A 16,926-nucleotide genomic window follows, 5' to 3' on the forward strand; every position below is an offset into this window, starting at 1 on the left:
CTTGCTGCAGAAGCCACCAAGGCGTGTGCCACTCGCCGCTCGGGCTGCTGTATTGTAGTGTTTTGGTTTCTCTGGATGTTTTATGGAATTTACTTGTTCTTCTATAGCAGGTTACTCTAACAACTTGAAATTAAAGAGCAGAGCGAAAAATAAACCATTTTCATTAAAACAATGGAATGTTTGAAATGTGAATGTTAATGGTGCATTAAGCCGAAGCGGGCATCATTTTGCAGTACTGAATTCTGATAAATGTGCCCACATGCCGCTGTTTATTCATCCACAGGACGGGGACGTTGGAGCTCGGGGACAAGCTCCTGGCCATCGATAATATCCGGCTGGATAACTGCTCCATGGAGGACGCCGTTCAGATCCTCCAGCAATGCGAGGACCTGGTGAAGCTGAAGGTCCGGAAGGATGAGGATAACTCAGGTACCCACAGCCCTACAGCTCTTGAAAGAGGCCATAGTTAGAGGGGACCTCTGTTCTTTAAAAAGTTAAAGTATTGTAAGGTATTTGTTTCTTTTAAGACTAGTCTGTTGCCCTTGGCGCCCCGCAACTCTACTAGTGTGTGTGTGTGGCATTAACACTTTGTTGGGAAACATTTTGGAATGATTGGGATATCAGCATAGCTTGCATATGGCAGTATGGCAATTCCACTAGAGCAGCAAGCAGCAAAGAGCAAGACCTATAGCATCGTTCATCTTTAAAGTGATCAGAAGCCGCAAATAGCTGGAGAAAAGGAGCCACTTGGATAACAATGGCAAGTCTTGCCCGATATGCACGATGACCACAAGAAGTTACAGGCACCTATGTAGCAATCCTGCATTTTTGAGGCTATTGACCTACTTAAAAGCAGGAATCCTAAAGCGAGAAACTGCCATGTCTACAGTGCATTGCCTAAAATCAGATAGATATGCAGACAAGAAGCTCAAAGGACATTTGTGGAGTGACATGGCATCACTGATCCCTCAGGACTGTAGCATGGCATGCTCGTCTGTCCATCCCAGCAACTCTAGCGACGTTATCCAGGTGTGCGTCACTCTGTTGAGTGGACATTGCATGGCGTTTTCTGCTCCTCTTGGGTCAGTAGGGAAGGAGACTACAGCTCAAGTGGGAACACGTGTTGGGTTCTTCTTACAGTTCACAATGGTTTCATACAGCTCCATTCCCCTTCTTTGTGCCAACCTCTTGGTCTCCCACCCTTCATGGTTTGCTAGTTTGGGTTCATCCTACCGTGGGTCACAGAGTAGGGCTGAATAACACTCTTTGGCCCCACCATCCCACGCCGTCATCCCCTGCACTCATCTCGTCTGCACTCATCTCCTTGTGCCTTGCCCTCCCCGCATTTGTTCTTCCTGCCATGCCTTATTCTGGAGAACCCGATTTCTTCATAGCCTCAGAGGGGTGTGTCTCAGCTCAGGGGCAAGGCGCTCGTCTTCGAAGCAAGATGACGTGGAGCAACACAGGTTCGATCCCCGGGTCCGTGCTTCATTATAAATAACCAATTACAATACCATGTGACTGTAGGCAACCAGACATGAAAAGACAACACTGCAAGCCAACGTGCATTTGTCTATAAAGAATTCAAGGACAGTTGAAAAAATGTGAATATCGAAGGAAAACCACCTGCCCACTCTTGTGAAGTTGCCCCAGGTTTTCCCACCCAGTTGTTGTACTAGCAGCGAGTATGTGTTTCAGTGTTTCCTAATATGAGTTATTTGATAAAAGTCGATCCAGAAATGGAAATCTAATGAAGGCCCCCATTTTTCTCGCTATGACAGTGTTTTGGGGGTGAACATCTGTCAAAGTTGCCCTTCAGCCTTGAGGCAATCCAGGTCGACATCTGCATTAACACAACATGTGATTACTTGGCCCATTGGCACCAAGGTGGAGCCAGCATGAAGAGAAGAGTACACATTGAGGCACGGGTTGGCAGCATTGTGTTATAGCTATTTTGGGGTCTAGACAGTGTCAACTATGAGAGCTCATTCCCAAAAGGGTTATGTTTGGGATTCAGATTCGGGGACGCAATGGAAGACCCACTGGCAGTGTCAGCTTCGGGTCTGTTAAGTAAAAGGTATGTTTCCGATTTACTCATTGCCTTCATAAACTACCAGGATGTTTTTACAGTTCCCACGTTTGCTATGCCATTGTCTATGTGTACCTTGCAAAGAAACCATGTGCCAGTTGCCACATGTTCCTGGCTAAGCAGCTGCTGACGTCTGTCCTAGCCTGGCTCCACTGCATGACAATGACAGCGATTTGATTCTTCTGGGTAGCACACATGTTACATCAGTGCAATGTTCCAAAATGAATTCGCACCAATCAGGTGGCTGGAACAGCGAGCGAGAATATACATTCTCTGCACAATGTCCCAGCCACCCGAGGCCCTTGCCCGGTTTGCACCATTGTTGTTTTGTTTTTTTTTATGTGGGGAGACAACAGGGTGTCTCTCTCTGTTGCCTCCCCACCTCCCTCAACCCTACCCCCAAAACCAGCCAAACTGTTTACTCCCCACTAGCCGCTTCTCAATTTACCTGTGAGACCAGGTCTTTGAGCTCCGTCCCCATGCTCCTTCCGATCCCAGCCGCCACCATAGAAATGGCGGCGACCATCTTTATTTCATTGTTTTCTTTCCCCCATTTGCACCCCAGATAAACACTGGTGGTGCGAATGGCTTTCACGCGGGGACTGGGGAGGATCATGGTCAGTAGCAGCCCTCGCCGAGGTTGGCGGTCCATTACCGCCCATGTCCGCCCTCCCCACCCCTGGTGAAAGCCATATTCTGCCGCTAATGTTCTTTTATAACTACAAACGTTGGAGCTTCGTGCTTAAAATGCCAATGAGAATCAACGTATGCAATGACTTTCTTATGCGTTTCCTCCAATGTACGAGAATCGCATCTCTAGTTATTCCAGAGGCCAGCTTGGACAGTCTGGTGGTGCTCGTGCTCCCTCGTGTTCCAGGCCCTTTAGCCTCTACATCTGTGGGAAATACCAGCAGCAGAATGTCTACAGTACCGTGCAGGAGTGCAGATAGAGCAAGCTGAAAGACCTGCTCAATCTCCCTGAGCTTTCCTATAAGGGTTGGTCAGACCGCCACTCCATCCTGGCAGAATGGCAATGTTCCTATCACATCCCTTCTGAGGTCTTCTGTCCCACGGTCCTGGTGACCAAGAGAAGAGTGGGCCTTAGGTGGATCGTCCGAGTGGGAACCAGCTTCCAGTGTGCACAAGGTCCACCAGCCTCCGCTATTGGCACCTTGTGTTCATGGTTTACCTAGGTAACCTGACCCACTGAAGCTAAATTATAGCAAGGGAAGGGGGTAATCACTCACTTAAGCCCACTACCAGATGGGCATATTCTGTGCATTGCTTCAGTTAGGTCCTGCGTATGGAGGCACACCATTGCTCCCCGATAACAGGTCCCTCGGAGGTCATGCACATTTCAGAAGCACCCATAAAGAATCGAGTCTCGCCGATGTAGATTCACGAAGTCCTATGTCATACAGGAGAAGAAGGCCGCAGAAAAAAGCCAGCGCTCCTCTTTGCAGCTCTTCGCTGCTCGCCGCCTACCACCGCCACGACTTGCTGCAAATGCTTGCAGGTAAGAGGGTCCTCGCATCCCCTCCTATGCAGCCCCACCTATTTGAATCCAGACGTGAACGTCTACACTCACGTAGCTTCACTCCTCAACACAGATCTCTACCGCAGCCCACAAGCATGCGTAATACACGCCTTCCATCTAGGGCATGTGCTGCCTCCCGACTATCCTGCTCGACTGCTGCAAGTACATTTTCTCGACACAAACCCGCATGCGCTACCTCCCACCAGCTGACTTCTCTCCAAGGCCCCTGCCCCTTATCCAGCCTAACAACCAGTACTGTCATTATGGCAACAAACATTATGCCCACCACCAAGGCACTGGAACCCCCTAAGGGGGCGAACCTACGGTCTGCACAACCTTAACCTCCATGCCTGTGACCCCTAAAAGTGGGACCCCCACTATTGCCAATTCTACCATAACCATGCAATGTATTGATGCTTCTGCCACTGTTACTATGCCTGTGACCCCTGAAAATGGGACCCCTACTATTGCCAATTCTTCTACCATAACCATGCAATGTATTGATGCACCTGCCACTGTTACTATGCCTATGACCCCTGAAAATGGGACCCCTACTATTGCCAATTCTTCTACCATAACCATGCAATGTATTGATGCACCTACCACTGTTACTATGCCTGTGACCCCCGAAACTTCTGCACCCTTACCAGAATCCACTCCCCCCATTCCCCCTCACCTCAAATGTGCCTTGATCAACGCCCCAGTCTGTCAATGCCCATGCATTGGACATCCATGACCTCATCATTACCAATGACCTAGACCTCCTCCTGGTCACCGAAACATGGCTGCACGAAGCCTTAGGTACCGCACTCTCCCTTGCCCTCCCACCAGGCTATGCTGTCATTAGGCAAGACCGCCCTACCAAAGGTGAAGGAGTAGCAATCATAGCCAAAGACTCAATCACCATTAGAAAAAATGATAAAACTCCCAATGAATGGTGATGGTGAGTCGGGCTCTCCCAATTTCCAAATCGGTTATATTAATTCTATTGATGTGATGTTGTAAGCTTAGGGTGCAAACCCACTGAAAAAGGTGCCTCCGCCATGCGGCGCCTAAAAAAACCATACAAAAACAGACCTTGGCCGTGTGGCCAGCGGTGTGGGCTGCACACCCTTAATCTACTATACAGTGGTATAATTCAAAAATAATGTTAAAGAATATTCTCGAATTGCGTCTTTCTTTCCGAATGCTCTTTAATTCATCAACCTTCATACGTTTTCTTCAAATCAAATTTTCATGACAGAATTCATCACATAAATGGCCTATGCATTTCGGGTATGAACCCTTCCTCAGGGCCTGTGATTACACCTTTTCCTAAGGTATTACATTTCAACTATCGTAGCATAATTAACATTGCATCACAAAATCAAACAGAAAAATCATCAGTTCCCGAAACATTCACATATCAATGTATTCATACATACATTGACCAGATCATCAAAAGTCAAAATAAATAAATTAAAACACAATAGCGTTAGTACATTACCCCATTTTCATATTGGTGATGTAGGTTCCATGAATCATGTCGAGATTACCAAGATTGAGACACCATAAAAAACAAATAATGAAAAATAACAAAAGAACAATAATCAGTGTGATGGTCAAGGTGTAAACCTCCTTATCCATAACATAACCTTCCTTTCAGACAGGTTTGCCACGTCGAATCCACTAACCTTCAAAAAATGCGAGTGTTCAAAAATGACTTTCACGTCACCCGCGGATTCGTCCGTGGGGGGGTTATCTATTCCGCACTGGTCTCTGTAACGAGATTGACCGCATATTTGTGAGTAAATCCTCACTCCCAACTTAATTCGGAAAAACAAGCATCTGGTTGCATAAATATAAACTTACATCAGTCATAGCAACGCTATATTTCACTAGACCAGAAACTGTCTGACTGGGTGCCTTCCACTTCCACCAGCCGTCATATCCGCGGGATACCAACGCGTACAACAGCGGTCTCTGCAAAGAGATTGAACGCGTGACACTAGATACAATTCGCTCCATCTTTCAAAAGCCTTAATTACTAATATCATGTGCTTACTTACTGGAAATCAAAAATCGCCGTTATCCGCCGGAGCTGTACGCTCGCACACGCTCACTCTGCAGTATCTTGTGAGAAAATGTTATGGCTGCAACCTGTCGCCTAGGCAACCGTTGCTTTATATGTAGCGGCCATATTGGAATGGGATTACTCACTAGCTCAATTCATGCCTGTTTAGCAACCATATTGAAATGGTGCATTGCTAAATAGAACCTTATACTTTCACGAACAGAAATCCTCTGTGATGTTTACATCCATCGTTACCACTTACTTTAAATTATGCCTAATCATAACCAGGAAAAGTAATGATCAGTATAAAAAAATAGAAATGATAATAATAAAAAAACTCCCAATGACAACAGTGACTACCTCCAACTCAAACTCTCTATCTCCCACCACTGCACCATTACGCTCCATCTTATCTATCGGCCACCCGTCCCCATAGGGGATTTCCAATCCGCCATTACCCACCTCTTGGCTGACAGTCTAAAGAAGTCAACCAAAGCCATCCTCCTCTGAGATATCAACCTTGGACGAAATGACCCGAAATACCTTGCTTCTAAATCATTAATCTCAGCCCTTGAAACTCTGGGCTTCACAAACACTGTCACAGACCCCACCCACTCCTTAGGGAGGACACTTCACTGGATTGCACAGCACAACTGCCCTCTCACAATCACAGGCAACTCCCCCACCCCGTGGTCGGACCACCACATCATAACCTTCGACATCCCCACCGCCACTCCCCCACCCTACCCTCCTCAACCCTTGCCACTTGCCCTCACTAGAAGCGCCCGCCTTCTCACCAAAGAAAGACTTTAACCATTTCTTCAGGGACCTGCCTTCAGACCTCCCTTCTCCAATGACCCAGAAACCCTGGCGCAAAATTACAACAATGCTATATCGGCAGCAATTAACTTCATTGCTCCCCTCAAACCTCGGAAATCCAAACCAACGAGCCACACCAACTCCTGGTTCACCCCAGACCTCCTCAAACTCCGGACGGACAACCGCTCTGCCCTTGTACGCTGGCAAACCTCCCAAGATGACAAAAACAAACTTGACTTCAAAACCCGCTCCAAGGAGTATAAAAAAGCCATCATTCAAGCCAAAGCCAAATCATTTGAAGCCAGAATTACCAAAGCAAAATCCAACACGAAGGAAATGTTCACCATATTCAGGGAACTTGAAACCCCTACCCCCGGAACCCCAAAACTTCACTAAAGATAAGGTTCTGGTGCGATGGCAGCCATGCGTAACAAACTGGACCTGCTTCAAGACAAAATTATGAACTCCAGACTCACTCTCCCTAGCCCCCCCACTCCTGCCCCCCTCACACCTCAGATGCCTCCCCCACCTTCTCCTTCAAAACCATCCAGGAGAAAGACATCATTAACTTAATGAAAGCCATCAAACCCTCCAACTGCAAAGGAGACCCCTGCCCCGCCACCATTATCAAAGACTGCGCCGAGTCCCTCGCCCCATTTCTCACAGCCTTTGTCAACGCCTCCTTCACCTCAGGGAAAGTACCTTCATCCCTCAAAGAAGCGTGGGTCAGGCCTCTCATAAAACAAACCACACTCGACCGCACCTCACCCAACAACTATAGGCCCATCACCACTGTCCCCTTCCTTCTGAAAATTCTAGATAAAGCAGCTTACCTGCAAGTCTAACAATTTTTCGAAGAGAATAAACTAGGTCTGAGATAATCCGGTTTCCGCCCCAAACATGGAACTGAGACCGCCCTACTCGACCTTAAAAACCAGATGGATGATGCAAGAGACCTAGGCAAACCCGTCCTGCTCCTTCTCCTCGATCTCTCCGCCGCGTTCGACCTTGTTGATCACAACGTCCTATGCCACCACCTGACCTCCACTGCAAACTTCTCAGCCCATGCTAGTGCCTGGATCACTTCATTCCTACAAGGAAGAACCATGCAGGTTTTCTCTGATCTAGCTACTGCCTCACCCACCATCATGCTATGTGGGGTTCCACAAGACTCATGCCTCTCTCCCACCCTCTACAATATATTCACTCGCCCCCTCTTCCTCATTCTTGACGCCATGGGGGATCTCCTACACTAATTACGCGGACGACACGCAGATCCTCATTACCCTGACAGGCGACTATGACACTGACTCCAAGACCCTTAACATCATCTACAACACCATCCAAACTTGGATGGCTGCCAACAGCCTCTGTCTCAACTCAGACAAAACCGAACTCCTGCTTGTAGGCTCCCCCGACACTCTAAAAAAACTTGACGACCAGTTTAGCAACTTCATCATTGACTCCATCAAAATTCCAGTGTGCGAGTCAGTAAAAACCTTAGGCGTCTACCTGGACTCAAGTCTGCCATGACCAGACAAGTGAATGCCATTTCCTCCTCAGCTGCCTACCATGCCAAACTCCTCAACGCAGTCAGACCCTACCTCTCCAATGACACCTGCACAAATATAGCCAGAGCTATCACTGGATCATGGTTGGACTACTGCAACGTTCTCTTCCTAGGGACCTCCACAAAAAATCTTGAGAAACTGCAAGTTATTCAAAACAATGCCTTACGTGCAGCACAAGGCATTTCCAAAAGGGATCACATCTCTGCTGCCAGAAGAGCCTCCCACTGGCTCCCCATAAAACAGAGGATCATCTTCAAAGCCCTGACCCTCACCCACAAATGCATTCACCTCGCCGCACCAGCATACCTATCACAAAGGACCCACCCTGCCTCATCCTCAAGACCAACTAGGACCCCCTATGCCAACCTACTCACCGTACCCATGGTAAAAAGAGCAAGAGCAGGTGGTGCCAGCTTCCCCTACCTAGCTGCCCTGCACTGGAATGCCCTCCCCACTGCCCTGCGAGCTAAACCTTCACTCACCGCCTTCCGCAAAACCTTGAAAAGCACCTTATTTGCCTGATCACCATACCCCTGTCATGACGTCCATGGATATGTTAACTATGTTCGTTTTATGTATAACATGTACTACATCTCTGCCCTCCAATGTTGTAACTTACGCATAATGTAACTAAGTTTGCTGCAAGTAACAGCGCCACAATGCCCCTGGGCTGTCTGTGCGCTATATAAATGTAAACAATTAAATAAATAAATGCACACCCTCGGATCTGCTCTCCTAGGTCACGGTCGTGGTGCACTGCAGAATGCACTCATGACAGCGGTGCATAGCCCACTACACATACCATTAGCATATCTGGGTGTTCACAGTAGTAGTGGGGCTTCTGGCCCACCCTTTATTTACATGTGGCTACCTCAAGCAAGGAGGTCTCTCGGTCTTTTGTTTTCTAAAGGTCTTGTTCCAACTGGAAGCGCTCTGTGGCTTTTCATTGATTGTGCCTTGGGGTTCAGGCGCATTTGTCGTTTTCCCCCCTGTTTTTTTGTACCACTCGTGGCGGTTACTTGATTGATGTGAAGGCCCCAAGCTTTCGGAGTCACACTGGGTTGTTTCTTGCGTCTTCCATTGCAATATCATCACCAGTGTCACTGAGGGTCAGCTAGTGGTGGCAAAGGCTTCCCCAGTGTTCCTCTTTTGCAAGCCTTGTGTACAGCTTTGCAACCACTATGGTGTACATCATCCAACTACTGGCATTTTTAAAGTATGTCTGAACCTTTTTCCAGTTTTATTAGCTAGTTGTTTGTGCTCTGATCAATGCTTATTAACATGCTGCAGTGTTCATTAAAGAGTGACCGGCCCCCTCATCGGGGAAAGCAATTTGACGTCCATTACTGTGTGTGTGATGTGTATCTGTGTTATGCCAATTTCTCTACCCCTATACATTTGATTGAAATAAACTGCTATGTGACATCCAAAGATGGAGGACACCCTTGGTGGCCCTCCCACCTGCATTCTGTAACCTGCTCAATTAGACTTCCATAAAGAGCTGGTCCTCTCTGTATCTGTTTTCCTAGCCTTGCTGTCACCACCTCCAAAATTGCCCTTGTTTAGCAATCTGTTCCCACAAGTTTGAAATGTGGTTAAGGTTGGAAAAGTTATTTACCAGGAACTAGCTTTTCTTGGGATTTGCTTCCATTGTCCCCCTTATTCCCTATATCGGCTATGGGCATTAGAGCATGTTAGAGGTGGGGGCCAGAGGAGTAAGGAACCTGTAGGCCAGTCAGACCCAGATCAGGATAGAGCCGCAACAGGGGAGACTACGCAAGCTGAGTTCTTCAATTCAGGATAGAGATGCAAACTAACCAACACTACTAACAATTTCCCTTTCTGCATACACCTCTCAAACTCCAAACCAAACACAACCAAAACCTACAGCACAACAAACCGCACAAACATCACTACATTGCAACAACAAAACAAAAACACACATAGCCTTGCACAACACTACACGACGACTACCGGCCTTAAACACCCCAGGCCCAGCCAATGGACCCACCCGGCTGAGGCCGCCAACAGCATATCACTGCTCTCTTGCACTTTTCCTGCCTCCTCCCACTAACGCAACCCCCATCCCCCTTTTTCAGAGCGCAAGAGCGCCAAGGGACCACTACGGTGGTGATAGTGTGTGGTACAAATGTCCTTTAACATTAACAACACAAGCGTGGGTTGCTCGTGCATGTGATAACTCAGCTTTAAAACGGCATATTCCCAGCGACATGTGTCCTGAAGCCGAGTTATCACTGGCACGAGCAACCCATATTTCAACAAGCAGACACATTTGGTAGACTCAGCATGGGAAACTGAATATAGGAACATCCAAAGCCTCACATACTTGTTGCAGCTGTCCAAACTGGTATATATGTCCTGCAATGTACAGACATGTTTTTCTTATGGTGTGACCAATCAAAATTGGATGGCCCAAATTCCATCATTCACTCATAAGGGTTTCTTACTGAATCACTACAAGACATGTTTTACATTAAAATTGTGAACATTCTTACATTTCCATAATGCTCATTGCTTTTATGCAAATCGCCAGGGTTGGGTTCTATGAAGAGAGACTATATTGCGGGTCCTGGCCTGGGGCCATCTCTTCAGCCCTGCCCCCTCCTCCCCATGGCCATGCCCCTCCAAGGGCGAGAGGGTTCCCCCCAGTAATTATTTTCATTCCAGCACTGCACCCAACACATGCCTGCCAACCCCCACGGTAAGTCCTAGAGCTCATCTTCCCCTGCATCCAAGAGATTGAGAATGAACGAAAGATAGGAAAGGCTCCAAGAAGGGTTTTCCAACTGAGAATCCTCTCTGAACTGCGAGTTCTGGCTGCAGTATCTTATCAACACACTAAACCTTGATCTGTGCAGGGGCACTTTTCTATCCCAGCATGGGCACAAGCATATACGTGCACGAATCCAAGTGATTTTCCCGCAGCGGAAATCACTGCATACAAAAAGTCTGCATGGGAAATGTGCGAACTACAAAATTGCTCGTACATTTCCCATGCGGGCATCCATTAAAAAAAACACCACATACACACAAACACACACCCCCACCCACACCCAAACACACTCCCCTACTTGCCTTTCTTTCTGACGCACTGTTTCCCTGCGACGCTGGTTCAATTTCACTTCCGTGATCGGGAACCGGCGCCGCAGGGTCCTTTTTCTTTTTTTTTTTTCTTTTGTAACATCTGGTCGATGAGCTCCAGGGGTGTCCCCCGTTTACTATACTGTATAGTATGGTGAGCAGGGTGTGCCGGGGGACACCCCTGCAGCCCCTGTAGTCTTTTTTTTTTAACCTACCTAAAATACATACTACCAAAGGTTCGGACCTTTGGTGTTCGAACCTTAGGTGCTATGCATTTTCAGACTTTTTGAAGGGTCGGAACTTTCGGTGCAGTCATTTTGATGGAAACCACATGCACACACTCATGCCCCCTTATGAAACTTCAGAAGAATAATCATTGGCAAAGCCAACCGATTTGGCTTTTGTGTATGGATGTGATAGGCATTGCCCTAATAGCACTACCAGGCCATAAAATGGTACAGCTGGAAACTCTAAGTACCTGGCCATATGATGTCAGTGTCTGGCAAACACCTGTTTAGTACCTATACACAACAAGGTATTGTTAGCTTTTCCAATGCTTGTTTTGAACAGACGGTCAGTGCAAGGAACAGATTTGAGGTGCTCAGATTGCTTCTAAATCAAGTGGCCAAAGCACCCTCGTTTAAGACCATTTTAATACAGCTGCAATGAAGTCATTAACAGTCAGAAGACTGTTGGGAAGTAACACTGGCAGGCCATAAACAGCACAAAGTTTGAGGTGGCTGTGGGATAGAGCTGCTTCAAACAGTTACCAGGAGGGTATATTTTAGGTGGATAGGGGCATTTAGTGGGTGGGAAAAGCCATGGGCATTAGCATGGACATGGGTAGTGTTAAAGTGCGCCCAGGATCACAATCAGTCAAAATATTACTCAATAATGGAGGACTTGGATGCACGTCAAACCGAGGTATATTCAAACTACGAATCCTAATTAGGACAACATACAAGCGTTGCATCTCGGAACTCTCCCATTTCAAATGATTACAAGCTGGTTTGTTTACAAAACCTATGGGGAAATGGGGTTGGATAATGGGTTATACTATATGTAGATTTTTTTGCGGCTCATCACTATTGGTTAAAAAAATACCTGATGGCTCCACCTGGACCCATCCCACCACAGGTACTATTTCTATTACATCATTATAGGGATAATTGATTGGTTGGCACTATCCATCATGGGCGGTGTGGCAAGGGGACTTCTAATTGCTTGGCATCTAGCTTACCAACCTTGGACACTTTGATAGGACGTCAAGATGTGAGCGAGACACAAGTGGGGGAAGAGAGTTCCATATATCCAATTAAAGAATACTCTTAATCATCCAAGGCAATGAGGCCTTCCCTATTGTTTGAACTTGGCCTTGTGTGCCGCCTGGTATTTGTGTGCATGTATCCTATCTTCCTTTGGCTCCTAATGAATAGCCGGTGTTTCTTGTATCTGGGTCACATACATGCCAGGGTACCATGTTTGAGAGTGGATTTCGTTCGATTTAAGGTTTTAGCTCATTCTAATGTGCATGTTGTGTTGTTTATGACCACTGGAGATACGTTTCAGTTATTTTCTGCAAGTCTTTTGGCTTGCTGATCTAATGCACCAGGACATCAATAGTTGTTTGTGCTCTTATTAAAATTGATTAACTGCGGAGCCTACTAGCTCCGCGTCCTGGGACCTGTTATCTCATGCCTGCATTCTGTTTGTCCATTATTCCCTTCCTAGTTTCTGACCTTGGCTCTAGCCGTGAGCTACGTTCTGAGCTCTGCACGAGTTTCTACAATACATGTATTTTTGTAAAGTCTGGATCTTGGGTTCTGAGGCTTTTGCTAAATTCTGAGATCTGCTGCGGCCTAAACGTTTAGGAAAATGGCTGTTCCTTGGCTCATTCTTCATCATGTTATGCCCTGCTCGTTTACAGTTTAATGGTTTTAGCGGCTGCACCTATACGTGTGCATGTTCTTCATGTCTGCATGCATATATACCTCATGTCTATGTGCGAATATTCTTTGTGCCTATGTGCTGTTCGTGTCTATAGATACTTGTGTCTGTTATGTGTACTTTGTGTGTATGTGTGTAACCATCTATTTTATATTATTGGATATTTGTAAGGCGCCTATACAACAAATAGTGTTTCAAGGCGCCACAAGACAAAAAAAGGGGGGGAACAATGGAGAATGAACACAAGAGTCCTACTAGGCCCTGTGGCTTTCTGGATGTGCAAGTACAATAACAAGAAGTGGAGACCTCATCTGGTGCAATGGGCAAGAAAGAGGAGGGCAGGAGGGAGGGGGGGCTAAGGGAGGCCTGAGAGCTGGGGAGGGAGGAGGTAGGGGAGTAGAGGAGAGCGAGGGCAGGATGCCCTGAGTCTTGGTTAAGAAGTGTGAGGCCGGTGAAGTACAGAGGACCAAGGATGGCAGGGGAGAAGTGGAAACTACAGTAAGATTGGCGAGTTCCTTGCAGATTTTAAACAGTTTGCCCGTGTTGGTAGAGGCCCCAGAGATGCAGGCTTTAAAATGGGCCTTCTTCTTCGAGCAAATGGAGAGTCTGTATTGCCTTTGGAGCAGGCCAGTCTGTCAGAGGGTGTGCCTGATGTCTGCCACGTCAGCAACATAGTAACATCTACCTGTCCCTCTACCGGTCACACCATCTATTCTATTTGAACCGACACCTTCATGATCTTAGTATCGTCTTTCACCCCAGACTCTTGTGGTGCTAGGGCTGTGCCGACTGGTATCGTTTCTCACCTGGACGATACTGGCGATTGGTAGGGATAGGAGTGGTACTTGCATACTCATTTGAGTAGCGGCGGTGGGTATTATTTGCATATGCACCTGCCCCACTACAGTGGGTAAATAATAAACACCCACAAGCTGTTTCCTTCCTTTGATCCCCTCGCCAGTTTATCTGTGTCCCAGTGCAATCATCTCAACTTATTAGTGGTTCTGAAGCACCGCGTAGCCAACACTAGAACATGGGACTTACTCCTGAACAGGGCGGCAAGTACTTAGTGAGAACATTGATGAGTATACCCATTGCTATAGGGTCAGTAAACAATGTGGGAACTCAAGAGGGACTGGGAGATGTTTCTCCCTTACACACAAAGATTAACTGCTTCCCCGTTCCACAGGAAGTGCTCCAGCATCCTCGCCTACGAATATCGAGGGGTTTTCCAACCACAAAATGTTATTAAACTATAGCCACTGACACGGTCCACTGAAGCACAGCCATTAGAAGGTTGCATCAAATACTGACCCTGCACACACAAGAAAAGAAATCATTCCTGCGTGCCCCACGGAAGACTCCACTCCTGAAACATGCTCACGCAGGACCCGGGGTTTAAGAATTCTCTCTGTGGGAAATTGATTTCCAGGGGTCTACTCAGAGCCCTGGACACACTCCATCATAGTTTTGAGACGGATTCTGCAATAATTGAATACATCAGCTGCATTCCCCGATTTCCTGACCATCTACCTGTGAGCCCCCTTTGTGTGTCTTGGCTTGCCTGCCTGCCTGAGCATTCAACGCTAGCATTTTAGCTGGGTAGGAGGCTATTTACAAATCTGTTTAGACATCAGTTCTGGCTGTAATCAAAGAATGCCAGTGTGATTTGTATTTGGAAATGCTAGGTCACGCATGATTACAGTTGTAATAATATGGGTAATTGTGTTGCCGTGTCCAACTGGCAATGTTTGTCTTATTTGGTATTGCACATTAGTCATTGATGTGCTGCCTCTACCATGTCCGGTGCCAGGTTGTTCGCTCACACTCAGGAGGTGATGATTGGCTAAATAATGCATGAAATGTAACCCTGTGGATTGAAATCGTTCATGCTCTGTCGCGTTTCCATCTGTCCCCTCTTTGCCTGTCTGAATGTTTGTGTTCTTTCTCATTCCTCCTTCTATAAGAAACCAATCGCGTCTTGGCATTTATTGCAGATGAACAGGAGAGCAGCGGCGCCATCATATACACCGTAGAGCTCAAGCGCTATGGTGGGCCCCTGGGAATAACCATATCGGGAACTGAAGAGCCATTTGATCCAATAATCATCTCCAGCCTTACGAAAGGAGGCCTAGCAGAAAGGTAAATGGAAACACCCGATGTATTGCGTTCTGTGTTTACATCTTTTCATTTCTGGCACTCCGTTTCAGGGTTACATATTCTGCCTGGATGAGGGCCATGTTGCTACGACATTAGTCCCATGATGGGGTCCATCCACCTACCTCTACCTCCTGTATTCTCCATCTCCTCCAACTTCTTCCTCTTCAATTCACCATCTAAATCTATCCCTTCAATTCACCATCTACACCTCCTTCATCCCCTTATATTCTTCATCTGCACCTACCTCTTTGATCCTCCACGTCCACTTTATACCTCTTCTATTCTCCATCTCCCCCTACTTCTTCCTCTTCTATTCTCCATTTCCACCTTCGACCTGTTCTGTTCTCAATCATCATCTAAATCTACCTCTTGTAGTCTCCATCAAATCTACCTCTTCTAGTCTCCATCTTCTTTTGCCCCTTCTATTCTCCATCTCCACCTACTTCTACATCTTTGATTCTCCACCTGTTTCTACCTCTTCGATTCTCCATCTCCACTTTCTACGTCTTCTATTCTCCATCTAAACCTACTTCTACCTCTTCTTTTTGCCATCTACACCTATGTCTACTTCTTCTATTCGTAATCTTCTTTTACCCCACCTCCTTCTGTCGCTTCTATTGTCCATCTACTTATACCTCTTCTGTTTTCATTGGATTTTTTTGTTTTGTTGTCGAACAGTTATGTTTAGTGTCTTTTTTGGAAGTGTGTGGATGTGACCGGAGTTTCTGACTCAATGGCACCCCCATCCAATGCTGGGCAGAGGGCCTGGTTTCAAGAATGCTGTTTCTGGCTACATGAATTTGTTTATTTAATTTAAATTCTTTAAAGTACAGATCTCCCTCTTTTATATATTTGACCATGTAATTAGTTTGGAAAAGTAGAAGAAGGCACATGACAGCGTTAAAATTCCATAGGTAAGAAAGACAGAAATCCTTATGAGCATATTTTAGTCTACACTGACGGACCATCATCAGCACATCGTGTTGTCCACAGAGTATCTTTATAATGTACAACCAGCAGCATCCCAATACATACCATCGATATTCTACAAACCGATTTGAACAAGAATGCAAAAAGGTAACATAGATGAACAGGCACTCAAACCATGGGATACAAGCAGCGTCTACACCCTACACCCTACAGACTCAGTCCATCAATGCAAGATTTGTAAGAGATATTTATGGGGCAACAATTAATGTAGAGAGTTTGTTGCCTCTCAATAATTTGGGCTGTGGAGTGAGGTGGGGTGTCTAGTGATCATTCTTGTGTGATATTGATTTTATCTACTAAATAATAAATATATATATATATATATATATATATATATATATATATATATATATATATATATATATATATTCTTTCTGCACACCGGCTTGATTCTTGGTTTGCCTATTGCAAAGGGGCTGAAGTATAAGATTGGTGTTAAATGAGTCAAAAACAGATTTAGTGAAGAGCCCAAAATTATTTAGATATTGGTGTGGCAGGAAGGGCAAAGTGGTTGTGAAACAACGACAGGAGAAAATAACAAATAGGAAGGTTAGTAGCGGGAAGTACCCCGGACGACAAGCGGAACGCAAACTAGAGCCGCGATGGTGCACTAACAACAGGATAGCGTCCACAGTGCACAAGGGTTCCAAGGCGTACA

The 16,926-nt window shown here is 46.2% G+C and overlaps 1 protein-coding gene across 17 annotated transcripts in view; it reads left to right on the forward strand.

The window, feature by feature from the left end:
• Positions 1 to 16,926, forward strand: part of GRIP1 (glutamate receptor interacting protein 1) — a 1,760,673-nt gene that overhangs the window by 1,591,858 nt on the left and 151,889 nt on the right. For 10 of the 17 annotated variants that reach the window (XM_069629739.1, XM_069629748.1, XM_069629732.1 and 7 more), the window contains 2 exons: positions 284 to 429; positions 15,086 to 15,260. In XM_069629739.1, the coding sequence (XP_069485840.1) occupies positions 284 to 429; positions 15,086 to 15,260 (321 nt within the window). The remainder of the gene's footprint in view (positions 1 to 283; positions 430 to 15,085; positions 15,261 to 16,926) is intronic. The other 7 variants (XM_069629735.1, XM_069629736.1, XM_069629737.1 and 4 more) reach the window with 1 other exon arrangement.

The sequence above is a fragment of the Ambystoma mexicanum genome, chromosome 12, assembly GCF_040938575.1.
Source record: "Ambystoma mexicanum isolate Mex_15411 chromosome 12, UKY_AmexF1_1, whole genome shotgun sequence".
Lineage (NCBI taxonomy): Eukaryota > Metazoa > Chordata > Amphibia > Caudata > Ambystomatidae > Ambystoma > Ambystoma mexicanum.